Consider the following 16,492-nt stretch of genomic DNA (forward strand, 5'->3'; position numbering starts at 1 on the left):
GGACAGTGGGCCAAAATTCCTCCACAGTGATGTGTAAGACTCATTACAAGATATACTTGCAGTTGTTGCTGCCAAGAGTGGCACAAGGAGCAATTACTATTTCACATAGGGCCAAGTAGCTTTGGATTGCTATTTTTCCCCTTAATAAATGGAATCATCATTTAAAGGTGCATTTTGTTTGTACTTAGGCTGTCTTTGTCTAATATCAAAATAAATTCAATGATCTGAAATATTTTAGAGTGACAAATGTGGAAAAGAAAAAAAAAATCAGTAAGATGGTAAATACTTTTCCATGGCACTGCAGCTACCACCATCGACTGGCTTCAAAAGTCTCCCTCAGTGACCAGTAGGTAACATCACTGGGACTATGTCCATGTTTTATGGTAGCTGTGAATTGTGATTAGTGATTGTGATTAGCATGATAAAAAGACAAAAGTTTAGCAATATAATTCAAACAGAAAAGCATTATGTTATTAATGTTTGAACTCTGAGGAAAGTCAATTTTATTAGCTGGTATGACTGCAATCTAAAAACAGAAATGACCACATAGAAATCATTTTATTGGTGTGTTGCACAAAAATAAATCACATATACCTATTTTAACATTAAGTGCAATTTAAGTTTCCTTCAGACATCTTTGATTTGATGTCAGCAGGACTGCAGAGATCGACTCCTCTTTACATTCATTCATCCAGGTGGGCAAAACACTCGTTCAGAAATGACTGCCAGTGTTTTCAAATCAACCTGAAGTGCTGTCTTGACACTGCACTCGCTGGTACTTTGCAGAGGTGTTTCTTATGCCACAGCACTCATTGTGGTAAAACCTGTAAGACAAGGCCAACAGCAAACAGATGAGCATGTATTACCTGATGCGATCACTTTTATTTTATCAGGCAACTACAGATCCTACCTGTTTGAACGCAGCTCTTTGTCTATCTCCTCCAGAGTCTTTCCTTTGGTCTCTGGAAGCATGAAGTGGAAGAAGACTGCAGCTATGACAGCGATGATCCCATACGAGAAAAACATCCCTGACAGGCCGATCACATCTAGTAAAAGAGAAAATCCAGTCAGCTGCATGATAAGCATCTAGATCAGATGAAACACAGCGGGAAGTGTGACCGATCCTTGAAGGAATGCCAATGAATTAATCACAGCATCTCTGCTTCTCTTCCATAACACCTATCATACAGTAGGTGTTTGTGTTGTTTACGTCTTATTCTTAACTGTACTACTGTGTACTGTCTTTACTTAAATTCAACTCTTACCTGTGGTGTTTTTCCACTATAAAACCATTTTGACCCCTTTAAAGTTAAAACGCAAATGCAAATTATTGCCTCCCTGATATGCAGTTCTCTTCAGTATTTATTTGATTAGTAAACTTAGTAAATCTAAAATCTATTTTTTTTTTCAATAAAACAAAAATTAGAAATACAAATACATGATTCTAGAAAAATGTCCACCTTTCACCCTTTTATGCATTTGGTTTTTGGTAAGGTTTATTCATTCACTGGCAACTTACACTAATGGGACAAAAGTATTCATCCATTAAAAATACAGGGTCTTTTATTACACTCTATTTAAATACATGTACTTTAATATAGAGTTCTTCCCCTTTATTTGTTTTTAAAACTGACTCGCAGGGTGGGAACAGGGGCTGCATGTGACGCAATCAAACTTAGAATCTAGTTAATTGCCAGCCTGTTTTTTCAGGAGCTTGTCGTTGTTTTTTTGGTGCAAATAAACAAAGAAACAAAACTGTACAGCACAGAGTGTTACAGTAATGAGTCCTAAATCCCAGATATTAATAAGAATTATACCACTTTCAAGCTCCATAAGGGCAAGCTTAGGGGATTTTAAAGTTTTTCTATGAAAGATAATATATGGAAGTACTGGAAAAGCCTGGCTCAACAGTTGAAGAGTATGGGTGCTGAACTGGTCTGCCTGCTGTCTACAGCTTTCACCAACAGAAAACATTTGGTGCCTCATAAATAAAAATCTGGCAAAAAAGCCAAGCTATTCCTCTCCCAAAACTCCGGCACCAGTTTTCTTAATTTCCAGACGTTTAGAGACTGTTGTTAAAAGAAAAGAGGATGCCATCAAAACGTTGCTTATGTTCTGTTGTAAATAAAACATAGGCTCATGAGAATTGACAGTCATTGCATTATGTTTTTAAATTTACATTTTACACAGCGTCCCATTTTTTTTTTTTAATTGTGTATAAATCACTTTGGCTGAGATCCTGCAGCTTTATCCAATCTCAAATTCTAAGTTTTGTTTTTGCTAACTCACCGGCTTACTGAATGATCCTAATGAAGGAAACCCTGATTAATAAGCTTATAAAACAGAACTTTTCCAACTGTGAAAACTTAAAATGTGTTCTTTAATAATGGCGTGTTGGAACTACTCACCAATAAAATTCAAGAAGGTGAAAGAGACCAGCAGGTTGGCGGCCCAGTTGAAGCAGTTGGTGAAAGCGAAGGCTCTCCCTCTGATCGCAGCAGGAAATATTTCACTCAGGAGAAGCCACGTCACTGTTGAAGACAAAGAATGGCTTAATTTTCTGCAAAAATAAACCATGAAAAAGGTTGATTTCTGTTGGACAATATAGCTCAAATGATGGTAGATTTTTTTAGGCACCCTGAAACTGATTTTGAGAGGAAAATGCCAATACTGATGAGTTTTTTTTTTTTTTTTTACTGCAATGAAATAGATGTTTACTTTGTCTGTTTGGCTTTGTCTTTTCTGAGGCTGCCAAAATTTGATTTGCAAATATTGATTAAAACCATGATAAAGCAGTTATTAAGTAGTTTATACAAAGGAATTTTGACAAGAAAAGCATAGGCAAGCCTCTTTTTAGGGTTTTATCAGTGAAAAAATTAAAATCTATGTTGATTTTTGACAGCAGTGTGTCACTTTTTCTTCTCTTTTGGGTCCTGGGGGAGCTCTGCTTTTGTTAGGTACATTTAGGAGGGCGCAAAGGAAAAATGTTTGGGAAACACTGCTATATGTGACTGTTAAAAAATCCTCCAGACCTGCGTTGTCATACACAACAAGAAGTGACACAGCTTATCAAAACTTAAATAACTTTTGAACCATAAATTGTTGCCTCTTACTTGTACACATGTGGACACGTGTTGGTACCCCTCTGTTAATGAAAGAAAAACCCACAATGGCTACAGAAATAACTTGAATCTGACAAAAGTAATGATAAATAAAAATTCAATGAAAATTAACCAATGAAAATCAGACATTGCTTTTGAACTGTGGTTCAACAGAATTATTAAAAAAACAAAAACTCATGAAACAGCCCTGGACAAAAATGATGGTACCCCTAGAAAAGATTGAAAATAATGTGACCATAGGGACATATTCAACCAAGGTGTGTCCTCTAATTAGCATCACAGGTGTCTACAAACTTGTAATCAGTCAGTCAGCCTATTTTAAGGGTGACAAGTAGACACTGTGCTGTTTGGTGACATGGTGTGTACCACACTAAACATGGACCAGAGGAAGCGAAGGAGAGAGTTGTCTCAGGAGATTAGAAAGAAAATTATAGACAAGCATGTTAAAGATAAAGGCTATAAGACCATCTCCAAGCAGCTTGATGTTCCTGTGACTACAGTTGCACATATTCAGAAATTTAAGATCCACAGGACTATAGCCAACCTCCCTGGACATGGCCGCAGGAGGAAAATTGATGACAAATGGAAGAGACGGATAATACGAATGGTAACAAAAGAGCCCAGAACAACCTCCAAAGACATTAAAGGTGAACTCCAAGGTCAAGGTACACCAGTGTCAGATCACACCATCTGTCGTTTGAGCCAAAGTGGACTTCATGGGAGACGACCAAGGAGGACACCACTGTTGAAAACAAATCATAAAAAAGCGAGACTGGAATTTGCCAAACTGCATGTTGACAAACCACAAAGCTTCTGGGAGTATGTCCTTTCAACAGATGAGACAAAACTGGAACTTTTTGGCAAGGCACATCAGCTCTATGTTCACGGATGCAAAATGAAGCATACCAAGAAAAGAAGACCGTCCCTACTGTGAAACATGGAGGAGGATCAGTTATGTTCTGGGGCTGCTCTGCTGCATCTGGCACAGGGTGTCTTGAATCTGTGCAGGGTAAAATGAAATCTCAAGATTATCAAGGTATTCTAGAGAGAAATGTGATGCCCAGTGTCAGAAAGCTTGGTCTCATTCAAAGGTCATGTGTCTTGCAACAGGATAATGACCCAAAACACACAGCTAAAAACAGCCAAGAATGGCTAAGAGCAAAACACTGGACTATTCTGAAATGGCCTTCTATGAGTCCTGATCTAAATCCTATTGAACATCTGTGGAAGGAGCTGAAACATGCCGTCTGGAGAAGGCACCCTTCAAACCTGAGACAGCTGGAGCAGTTTGCTCAGGAGGAGTGGGCCAAAATACCTGCTGAGAAGTGCAGAAGTCTTATTGAAAGTTACAGAAGTCATTTGATTGTCTCAAAAGGTTGTGCAACAAAATATTAAGTTAAGGGGACCATCATTTTTGTCCAGGCCTGTTTCATGAGTTTGTTTTTTTAAATAATTCTGTTAAACCACAGTTCAAAAGCAATGTTTGATTTTCATTGGCTAATTTTCATTGAATTATTTATTATCACTTTTGTCAGATTCAAGTTATTGAATCTGACAAACCATTGTGGGACCATTGTGACCATTGTGGGTTTTTCTTTCGTTAACAGAGGGGTACCAACAATTTTGTCCACGTGTGTATTTCCACTCGAAGCTACCTGTTGTGCCGTCTTATTGGCACTATTAATACATTTGAATACCTTATGGCAGCATTTTTTAGCAAGCCTGGAATTCAGGTTACTTTAAAGATTTGATCCACACCACTAAACCTGATACTAAATGTCTTCTTTATCCATTCTAATCCATCTTTGATCACTTAAAACCACTAGCTTAAATGCTGCCATATTGTTTTTCCTTTGTCAGGGTCCGCCAGCCATTGGCAGGCTGTTCTGTAATCACGCCATGCTGCCTGCATAGAGCGTAATAGAGCGAGAGATAGTGAGAGGTTATGATCATGGCAGTGCATTTCTTAGCTTAACATCAAATTTGAGGTATTTATGTTATATGGGAATAGACCTGTAAGATTATTTATTTCTACAACTGATCTGAAAAAATACCCCAAAATAATCCTTTTTCACAGGAAAACCCCACATTGTTTTCCCATGATACGGAAATGAATAACAACTCTTTATCATGGTAAAGTAGGGGAAATAATATGCATAGATTAGGGCTTTCAAGAGACTAACATTTTTATCAGTTAAAGTTTGGAAGGGACAATAAATAATGTGATTAACCATGATTTAAAAAATAAGTGCACTAATTGTTGGTAATAGTTAATCGTGATTTATGTGATTAATCTTGAAAGCCCTAGAACTGATAGATGCATGTCTTCTTTGGGCTTCTGATGCAGATACTTACATTTGATATCAAAAGTATTCAACCCCCATTGTAAATCAGATTTACTGTGAAAATTTACAGACTTTCAGCTGTTTCTAATGAACAAATCAAACAAAAGGAATAGAAATAGCTCAACACAACTAAAGCTTCACATGGTTTCCCCAAATTTAACTGAAAATGCAACTTATACTGACTTCTCCAGTCTCAACATTATTCAACCCCTGAACAGAATCCCTCACAACAGCTCAAATATGTAAAAACCAGTGTTGTTTATAGCACACCTAAGCACATCACTAGTCAAGGGCTTCATTAGTTTTACCACATTTGCTTGAGCTGAAACACATGAAATAACTGAACTGTGAGGGTTTGTTGAGTGTCACTTTTGACTGCATGTTAGAAATATGGCACAGTCAAAAGAATGGTCCAAAAAGGCGCAGGATACAAAATGATAGCAAAGGTACTGAGGTTCAAAGTTACAGGAACAGTGGTTCCACTACCTGGACGGGGCAGAAAAAGGAAATTATCAGTGGCTACAACCAGATACCTGAGATGGCAGGTTGTAAAAAACAAACAAACAAACAAACAAACAAACAAACAAACAAACAAACAAATAAACAAACAAACAAACAAAAAAACCTCAAGTGATCTCCAGTTAAACTTGGTGGCAGCAGGGACTGAGGTTTCAGAGAGTACTGAAAGTATATGGTTTCCATGCCTAAACTCCAAGACACACACTACTGCTGACACAAAAACACAAGAAAAGCTGACTCCAATATGCTTGAAATCATGCAAATAAGCCGCAGAGGTTTGGGGATTCTGCTCTGTGGAGCAATGAAACAACACTGGAACTTTCTGGGTCAGCGGTATGTCTGGCGTAAGAATAATGAGGCATATGCTGAAAAGAACACTGTGCCCACAGTTAAGCATGGCGGTGGTTTGGTGATTCTCTGAGGCTGCTTTGCATCCTCTGTAACTGGAAACTCTGCAGCGTGTGGAGGACAAGATGGATTCATCAAAGTATGAGGAAATCCTAAGAGGAAACATCATGCTGTCTATGAGGAAACTGAAGCTTGGGTATCATTGAACCTTCTAACAGGACAATGGTCCCAAGCATACCTCAATTTCCAGCCAGGCTTGGTTGCAGAAGAAGTCCTGGAAGATTCTACAATGGCCATAACAGTCACCTGACTTGAACCCAGAGAAAATCTCTAGTGGGGTGTGAAGAAGATAGTTGCAGCATGCAGACCCAAGAATATTACTGAACGGGAGGCTGTTTCACATGGGGAATGGGCTAAGATTCCTCAGGAACGCTGCCAGACGCTGGTGTCTGGCAATGCATCTTGTTTGCAGCAGGTAATAGAAGCAAAAGGGTGATCTACTAAGCACTAAAGATGCTTGAATAATTTTGAGACTGGAGAAGTCATTATAAGTTGCATTTTCAGTTGAATTTGGGGAAACCACTTAAAGCATTAGTTGTGTTGGCCTATTTCAATTGCTTTTGTTTGCTTTTTCATTGTAAACAGCTTAAAGCCTGTAAATTTTCACAATAAATCTGATTTACAATAGGGATTGAGTAATTTGGATTGCAACTGCATGTATAAAGTGCACTTGCACATATCTGGCTATCTCATATTTAGTTTGGAAGAAAGTATTTGGACATTGTAATAGTTAGCCGGTTTAACACATACTGAATTGTGAAGCTCTAGAGTTCTTTTAAATGAATTTTAAGCATCTGTCATTTTTCTGTAACTTTATGACATATTCCATTTTGCTGCCACTTTTCCTTACAACTTCTAAATAAAAAAATGCTCTTATACTTAAGATGCTCATTACTGGCTGTCTTAATCAAGAATTCAAAATAAAAAAAATGCATATCTATAAATACAAACTTGGTCCAAATCCAACGGAGTAGGCACTGACGACAGCCATCATACAAAGGAGAATGATCCAGTTCACTGCTTGGTTTTGGACGATTTTTAAAGCTGTCAGAGGATTGTTTGTTGGTTCCTGTCCAATTTTATCAAGTGGTTCATACTCATTCTGAGTTTTGTTATAAAGGGGGATGTGGTTCTCATGAAAAGGTGTGACTGACTGATTAAAAACAGTCAGATGATCTGTTGTGTTGACATTGAAGTCTTCAGGAGACATCTCAGTATTCATTGATGACTGTCCGCTCAGGAGTCCGATGATTATCATGCTCAGTGCCATAACGGAGCATCCACTGATGAGCAGAGGTCTCCTGCCCACCCTGTCCGAGAACACCATAGAAATCAGAGTGGCAATCACTTTGACTAACCCCAACCCCACAGAGGCCAGCACTGCCGAGGCATCGCTCTGGAACCCCACAGAGTGGAAGATAGTGGAGGCATAGAAGAGGACGTTGGGCTGGCCTGTGAACTGCTGAAAGAGCACCAAACCAAGACCAATGATGGTTCGAGTCCTCATGTTGTCTCTACGCTGGAGAAGGTACCAACTGCTGTACTCAACTTTCTTGTTTTCAGTGACTTTTGAGTCTTCAGATTCTTGGATTTCGATGAGGTTCCTTTCCATCTGAGAGCGCTCACTTCGTCTTGATGCTTCCTGAGTGCTGGATGGAAGAAACCAAACACAGATCAGCTGAATAAAAGTTGGAACCACAGCTAATCCAAACATCAACTTCCACCCTCTGGGGAAGCCAGAAAGCATGTAGTTTATGGCGTAAGCTGCCAGGATTCCCACTGTGACTCCAGCTTCATACAGAGTTACCAGGAAGCCCCTGCGGTTGGCGGTAACCATCTCGGACACAAATATACAGCAGGACATGGAGGATATACACATAGCGAAGCCCACTGTGATCCTCCCCACCACCAGTGCAGGGTAGGACCTGATGGTCAGGACCAGGCTGCCACTCAGGATCAGGATGTTGCTGAGGATGATGGACTTCCTGCGGCCATGGTGGTCGATCCACCAGCCACCCACAATGGAGGCCAGCAGAGCTCCGATCAGCAAGGAGCTGACCAGGGCCTCCTGTTGGACACATGACAGAACAAACTCTGTTTTCAGCTGCAGCAAAGCACCAGAGATGATGCCCAACTCATATCCAAAGACCAGGCCGCCCAAAGTGGACACAGAACTGGCCAACAGGAGGATGACCCTGCCTGTGGGGAGAGAGAGAAATGTTTTTTGTTTTTTAAAGAGTGATCCAGTGAAGGATATACATTTATATTTTTCAAAGGTATCAAAAGAATCTTTAAGTGTATTAATTGGTTTTCTGTTAAATATATTAAACTAAACTGGGGTCTTATTAGAACATCAGGATTAGTTTGTCAAATTCACCATCAAGGTCCCATCAGGGCTCTAGGAATTAACCCTGATCTGTGACAAATAGAGGCTAACTCACTTATAATGACTAGGTGTCTCAAATCCTTAGCATGCTGAGTTTTAAAACCTGCATTGAAAATGGATGAGCTTCATTTTTGTTGACAGTTTTTACAGGTTCAATGGGATCTGGGAACACATTTTCTAGGCCCATAGGTTTCTGGACAGTCATTTTTGGTCCTTAAAAGACCCCTGAATTAAAGGGATATTTCAGTTTTTGAAATTGAGTTCTATGATGCACTTGACAATAGCAGTGGAACAAGCCTCCAAAGATTTTAGTGTGCACTACCCCTTTAAGCAGTGTGTATTCGATGCCCCGGCAAGAGCTAGGCTATATGGATGTGCACGGTTTCTCTGCCTAATGTAGTTCGTTTTACGTAAGAACGGTCCAAAAAACAATGTTTGCTTGAATGTACGTGAAATCAACTATTTTTGAAGCGTTTTATTTTTCACCCAGAAAGCCTCTGTGTTTGGCACTACTATATGAGGCAACCTTCAGCTATGTGTTCATCTACCTCAGTGTATAATCATCCTCTGATCAGCTGTTTGGGTTTGCAGCTTCGACAGAGACGACGACAACAAATGCCATGCTGATTTCTGTGGATAAGAGGGGATATTATAATGACCTAGAGTACATAGAGGAACAACTTCTACAGATGGGGACCCAGCTGGAGGAAAGTGAGAGGAGAAACCTCAGTGGAAGCTGGTGAGCAGGAGGGACCCAGTTACCTGGTGGTGTAGGTGTGGAAACTGTGAGCCCATGGACCTGTGAACTACACCTCTTAGGGGTTTGACTTAGTTACAACACTTCTTCAGGACATTTCTGACCAAGGATAGTGCCTCACATAAGCCTGCAGTCTGCACCACTCTCCATCAGTGGCAGATTTAGCAATTTTGGGGCCCAAGGCAAACATAGGCATTCTCATCCATTGTTCTCCCCTCTTTAAATTCTTATTTATCAAAGAAAGAACTTATTGTAACTTCTTGTTCTAATCAGTGTTCACACACCAACGATGCAAGGATGTCTTAGACTGCATTAAAAAACAAATAGTTAACTAGAAAAGCACTCGGAGAGCGCAGACCTCCACCATTGGCCCTATCTCCCAATAGTACAGAATCCTTTAAAAAAATTTCTGGATCCAGACAGTGATCAGGATCACCCAAAAAATCGAATCACTTCTTCCTTAGCTCATTTCTGACATTTCCTGAAAATTTCATCAAAATCTGTCCACAACTTTTTGAGTTATGTTGCTCACAAACGAACAAACCCACCCGATCACATAACCTCCTTGGCGGAGGTAATAAATAAATGCACACTATAGAAACTATGATAATGTAATTTTTGGATTCTTTTGACCTGCTAGTCTAATATATTTCTTTTTGCAGTCTTCTAATGCTTTCAATACTTTGTTTTTACCTCTCTTAAATGTTATCAAGTTATGGCTTAGAAACTTAACAGAGCCATTGCCACATGCCTGATCATATTTAAGCTAAAATTTGATGCTACGTGAGCCAATAATGACTGTTCAGCAATGCTTCTGTACAGAAATATCAAAGCAGATTTCAAATTTATACATGCAGACTCTTAACGGAAGTCTGGAAGCCAAATGATATTTTAGCTTTGTAATATTAAGTTTGCATATTTATTTGAACAAAAATGACAATTCATACGTCGACTAAAACTGCACCTAGAGATGTTCGCCGACAGCCTTTTGTCATGACAAAAACTAGACTAAAACTAACAAAAATAGATCTTTGATGACTAAAACTAACAAAAACTAAATTTAGTTTTCGTCAAGATGACTAAAACTAGACTAATTTAGTTTTTGTCGGACATCCAAAATCCATGATATTTCTACACTGTGGGTAAATCTGTCAAAAAACATGCATCTGTAGCTGTAGCTGTTCTGCCTCTCAGCTGTAGAAAGCAGGGGTCCAGGTTCGGCAGAGTGCAGAGAACACACTACCATGACTTGGTTCCAGATTTAGGCAAGAGAATAAATTCTTGGACTAAAAGTAAAGACTAAAATGTGACTAAACCTAAAAGACATTTGATCTAAAGACTAAGACCAAAATTAAAAATAGCTGCCAAAATTAACACTGCATTTAAAGATAGAAAAAAACATTTTCTGCATATTGTTTTTCTTTTCTTTTTGGTCATGTTTTACAAACTAAAACCTCTCTCAACATTACTCAGCCAAAACAGGCTGCAGGATCACATGAGTGTGCTTGTTTTGTTCCTCAGTGTCTATGGGACAGTGAGAGGGGACTTTCTTAAATACACCACCCCTGCCGGATGTGACACATTGAAAACAAATTATGCAATATGCTGTGCAGATATAATTCAGTGATTAGAAACCAGGATATGAATAACCAGGTTTCTCTGTGCTCATGTAAACACAGTATCCTCAATATGACAAAAAACGGGTATGACTCAACCAGAATGATTTCTTCGAGATTAAATAAAGGTTGAATGAATGAATGAATGAATGAATACTCAAGTCCATGTAAACACAGTCATGGATGCCCGGCTACAGATAAAAGGTCAGTTGCAAGATGTGGTTTTTGTTTTTTATATCTTTTGAATTTCTATTTCTCTAAAAAAAATCCCCTCTTCTGTTTTTTAAACAAATTAGATCTGTATAACACTAATTTGTCCTGTACAAATTAACATGAAAAAGAAAACAGAGTAATGCATTTTATGTGGATCTTACTTTGAAAAGGTTATCACACTGGTTATTATATCTTTTTCATTTTACTTCCTTCCAAATCATTGACGCACATTCACTACCCAGCAGCTGTACTTCACATTCACCTGTGAGGCTTTCATGTTCAGCGTCTATTGACAGCAATGCAAATGAAGCTGACTGAACTCCAAAGAAAGCTGCTAATTCTCAGTGCTTTTAAAGATTACACTTCCTTGCTGCAGCTACAGTCCACATGAAAACCGATAGTTTGATTTTCTTCAAACATTTAAATGACTGACTTTAATATCTTTATGATTTTAAGACTGTAGTTTACTTCTGAAATTAATGTCAGACACAAAAATGTTACACTATTTATCTTTGGAGGGCGATGTAAAGTTCATCAAACATCTGATACTTCCTTTGATGTGAGTTCAATTGCAGACCTTCATGATATTATTCCTTACAAAACTGTTGCAGAGAAAAAAATCTTTTATTTCTGACTTACCCATGGCTTCTTTCCTGCTATGTGCACATTTCAGTCAGACTCTTCATGTCTTAATTTCAAAGATGACATCCTTTCTAGAAAAAGAAGAAGAAGAAGAAGAAGAAGAAAAATATATGAGTAAAAATTGCTATCCACTTCCTGCAGAGCTCTCCTGGTCTGGTCCTTAATGTGAGTCCTGCTCAGAGAAAAGACAAGAGAGCCTGTTGCAGCCCCGTCACCATGGCGACCATTTTGTTGATTGCCTTGATTTCATTAGGGAGTCCACTTGAGATTGAACCAACAAACCACACAGCTGTGAATCAAGCTGTTAGCCTGTTTAGTCTCATATAAACACAGAAAATCACCTGACAATGACACAGGAATGAGGAATTTAGTGTCTGTGTCTGATTCGACATGAAAATCTACACTAGTGTGGTGAAAATACACATCTCAGCTCAGATTTCAAGAATGCAGACACTACAGAGGAGCATGATGGAGACAGCATATGCTGTTTATAGATATATACGATGCTGTTGGGTGGACTCCAACCAAGGTGTAGAAACATCTCAGCAAAGATCCAGAGAAATGGGAGGAACCTGAGCTAAATTTTAAGTGTTGCTGCAAAGAGTTTGATTACTTTTATTAACTCGTAGATTAACGATGAAAACAATTCAAATGGCTGTGGCATCAGGTTGCAACATTACAAAATTGTCTAGCACAGAAGTATTAATGCTCAATACTACACATCGTACAGTAATATCCCATGTGCAGAATTTTATTCGAGTTTTAAGTGCAATAATCATCTAAGACTGCCCTACATTGCACTCTCCATTTCTTTACACTCAATCAGTCTCATTTGTATATAACTTTGTTATACCTCTATGGACAGATGTACCTGTAGTTGAATACATGCAGAAATGTAATAAATCTTTTATTACTTTTTTTTAAAGAAACACAGCAAATTTTGTTGAAATCATTAAAGAGCACTTTTTAAATTCCATTTTTAAATATACTCTATCATTTGTCTGCAGCATGTTTCATTATCATCCTGCCACCTCCAAAAAACATGTTCAGACTTAATCTTCCTGCCACTTACCCGCTGTTATGAGCCGGTAGTTTCCTGAAATTAAGATATCAGAATATAAACTTAATGCTCAGTCACACACATATATGATTCGACTTTACAGTCTTTGTACTCACCTTAGAAGGAGTTCACACGCAAAGCCCGTCAACTTTCCTCATAGCCGTCATATCTCTGCTGTCACAACCGCAGAAAACTGGAGAGACATTCCTGTAAGGCTCGAGGCAGCGAGAACTTCCTGCTCTGATAAAACAAACATGATTACAGTCAGCATGACAGTGTAAAGACAGCATGGTGGAGAATTTCTTCAGAGCTCACGCTGATGTGAAGTATAAACGTGTAAAGTTACATGACGAATGAACCGACATGATCTGCTCATGAGCCTGGAGGCCACACGAAGCCCTCGTTGATGTGTTTAGAGCTCAGAATTAAGTTAGTAAAAAAGAGCACTGTTTTTTCACCAGTGTAGGTTATTATTTCATTCAGCAAATTAAAAAGACATGACAAATGGGAATTAATTTGCATCATTACTGTTTGCTGATGATGTTAAAAGATTCATTACAGTCAAATTAACTCACTAAAAGGAATCCTCAAAAACAAAAAAATAAGTGGTACCTTTACATTAAGTGAGAAGCTACTAATTTCCACCATTGCAAAGTCATTTCAGCTATTTAACATCATATCTGAACCTATATATTGCCATTGAATAAATAAAAACACATTTGAATGGAAATGACATTGGATTGGCATGAGCTAAACCAGTGGTTCTCAACTGGTCCAGAATCAGGACCCACCAGTCTGTTATATGACAACTCGGGACCCAAGTTCCCAAAAAAGTTTCAACAACACGTTTATTTAACTGACCATGTTGCAGCTTGGAGCCAAATGGAACAAAATACCTGATATGAAAAATAAAAGGGGCAAAAATGACAAGTGTTACACCCTCATTCCCCATCATTGCATGGACATTTTTACCAAATTTTGTCCTGCATTATGACTGTCAGATTTGCTAGAGATTAACTGTGCCATTTCTGCAGTCTCACGCCAAAAATTCAGGCTCCTTTAAACTACTTTGGACTTGTGACAAGTTCAGATAAACCCTTTAGCAGATACGCCTGTTGCAGTGGAGAACTATGCACTACGTAAAACCAACCTCTGACACAGGGAAGAGACAAAGCTTTGCTCATAAAGTCAGTAGGAAGAAGCAGACAAAACATTAAATTAATGCTGATTACTGTAACAGAATCGCCCTGTTAGGCTACTTTTATTTACCTGCGCTACAGAAGCAAATTCCCCCGATACTCCTGAAAGATGCCTGCAATTGTCTGGTGCTAATTTCCTCCCCTGCCCAGAAACACTGGGTATGTACTAGAAGGTGTGCATGCATCATTACTTGTTCTTTTACCTGCGGCTGTTGTTGGATTAATTGCCAGGACTGCAGGCGTGGTGTGCCTATACTTCAATGTAGCACTTTAGTGTTTTCTTTTCAGGAACTCTGATGCATGCAGCTGAACAGAGGGAGACTTTCCAAATAACCCTTGGTAACTAAAGCATCCATTTTGAGCAAAGGGATGCCACCACATCTCCAGCCATGGACTACAGGTGGAGGGTGTTGGAGTTCTGTGTGACACATGCAGAGGTAAAGTCTTCTAATGGGTGGTACATGACCTTAAAATACTCCTGTAACTCCTTTCACTGGATGAGACTCAACAGTTTCTCTCTTAATGGTTTTAACTGTGATTGAATGTCTTCTGGTGTTGTCTGATATGCTGGAATCACTGTTCATCTTTTCCTCCAGAACTGCACCGGCCGCTTCTGGCTGGTTGTTTACGTCATGACTCTGCTGCGCCCAAAAGTACTGCTCCTCGACGCTGATTGGTCCTGTCACTCTCTAACCGGATCCAAACTGTTTAGATGGGAGCCTGGCTGTACGGCATTGGAGTGGAAAAAGAGTCCAAAATGTTTTTGTACAAAATCACTAGGTAAAAAATTCATCATGAGATATCTCTTATATCAAATAAAGAGTAAATATTTCTCATTTATAAATTAATAAGTTGTATTGTCATAACTGTAACAGGTGATCCCTATTTCAGTAATTGTAAGACTTTAAGGGGGGTGAATATGTATGCAGTCACTTATTTCACCTTGCATAATTTTTATGTAACTGACATTACTTCATAGAAAGCTGTTTTCACTTACTAAAGAATCTTTTTTGTATTCATTTATTTATCTATTTGGTTAAACCAGCAGAACTGAATCGACCATGATTGATTTGTGAACTCAATAAAAAAGGTAAAACATCCAAGGGGCTGGATTTTTTGTTTATGCTGACATGTCTCCATTTAATTTAGTTCTGATCATAGCCTACATGTTGAGACAGGATTTATATAAAGCTGGGAAACAACCAGACGAATATTAGCCCAGTTCACATAACAAAGCCCTTTTGTTGTTAGGGTAAACTTCTTAACCACAGAGCAGAGACTTTTGATCCTTTAACCAAAAAATGACCAAAACATCAATGAAGGAAGTCATTTAAATAGGATTAAAAAGTATCCAAATATAAGAACTAAAGGAGCTATCAGTGCTATGTTAGCAGCAAAGAACAGACTTCTGAAAGTAGCCAAAATAAAGAGGAAAAGCTTCTGCAGCTAAAGTCCCTCAGCCTCCTTATGCAGTGTGAATAACTAATGATTAATCAGCATGCAATATTTTAATGGTATCTGCATGCCATTGTTTAATCTACCATAGCATTAAATCATATTAGATGACGTTTCTTATTAACGTAAGCCAGCGTGATAATAGCTGGTTGTTGTAAAATGAGGTGCAGTATAAAGTTAGATAATTGTCCTCAGACTGTTCTGGAGTAAACGTAACGTGCAACATTTTTTATTTAAAATTCAACATTATTTGTGTTAAAGATCATAGACTAGCCTGTGTGCCTCAGAAGTGAATCCCCCTTAAAGACCTCTCTGTCAGTCCATACCAGTCCGTGCAGTAGCCCGTTATTCCCCCTCTCTGTCTGTCTGTTCAGGAATTCAGCTGTTCTCACACGGGACGTTTTACTTTGTCTGTAAAGTCCCAGAGCAGTATGCATGCTAATACGGCGGTCAGTTGTAGTTTTCTGGACATGAGATGTCTAAAGAAAAGAAACTGTCTTACCATCAGCAGCAGGGAGATGCTCCTGGAAAAACTTCAGCCCCTTCAGGAAGTTTGAGCTCAGCTACGTGGCAACAGCGTCAAGTTACAAGTGGAGAAGCATGCTGACCAGGTTTGGACGGTAGAGGGCGACAAATGCTCCTTAACGAAGGCGAAAAAGCTGAACAGAAGGCCACTAAGGCACTTTGGGAAAGAGTGGTTTTGAGAATGTCTCACCAAATAAAGCCGGCGAAATAAAAAGGAGTAAAATGCACATACTTAAATCCTAGTA

General features: G+C 38.8%; 1 protein-coding gene across 3 annotated transcripts; it reads right to left on the bottom strand.

Moving 5' to 3' along the window:
- Positions 1 to 539: 539 nt before the first annotated feature.
- On the bottom strand, positions 540 to 16,263 carry slc2a10 (solute carrier family 2 member 10). 3 transcript variants are annotated; one of them, XM_041817286.1, is made up of 8 exons: positions 14,471 to 14,623; positions 13,185 to 13,308; positions 13,081 to 13,104; positions 12,006 to 12,079; positions 7,346 to 8,593; positions 2,409 to 2,531; positions 911 to 1,046; positions 540 to 824 (listed from the first exon to the last, which is right to left on the bottom strand). In XM_041817286.1, the coding sequence occupies exons 4-8, from the start codon at positions 12,007 to 12,009 to the stop codon at positions 740 to 742; spliced, it is 1,596 nt and encodes a 531-aa protein (XP_041673220.1). In that variant the 5' UTR covers positions 12,010 to 12,079; positions 13,081 to 13,104; positions 13,185 to 13,308; positions 14,471 to 14,623; the 3' UTR covers positions 540 to 739. The 3 variants fall into 3 exon arrangements, with proteins under 3 accessions (XP_041673220.1, XP_041673209.1, XP_041673201.1); XM_041817275.1 differs by lacking the exons at positions 13,081 to 13,104; positions 14,471 to 14,623 and adding an exon at positions 16,225 to 16,263; XM_041817267.1 differs by lacking the exon at positions 13,081 to 13,104 and having other exon boundaries at positions 14,471 to 14,622.
- Positions 16,264 to 16,492: the final 229 nt, after the last annotated feature.

Source organism: Cheilinus undulatus, linkage group 3 (assembly GCF_018320785.1).
Source record: "Cheilinus undulatus linkage group 3, ASM1832078v1, whole genome shotgun sequence".
NCBI classification, from domain to species: Eukaryota; Metazoa; Chordata; class Actinopteri; order Labriformes; family Labridae; genus Cheilinus; species Cheilinus undulatus.

Bases quoted from the DNA above. Each gene is read 5' to 3' on its own strand.
- slc2a10 (XM_041817275.1), bottom strand. The intron at 2,532-7,345 runs GTTTGTATTTAT...TGTCTTCAACAG, and splicing joins CTCCGTTGGATTTGGACCAA to TGACGTGGCTTCTCCTGAGT. The intron at 825-910 runs GTAGGATCTGTA...CTTGTCTTACAG, and splicing joins AAAGAGCTGCGTTCAAACAG to GTTTTACCACAATGAGTGCT.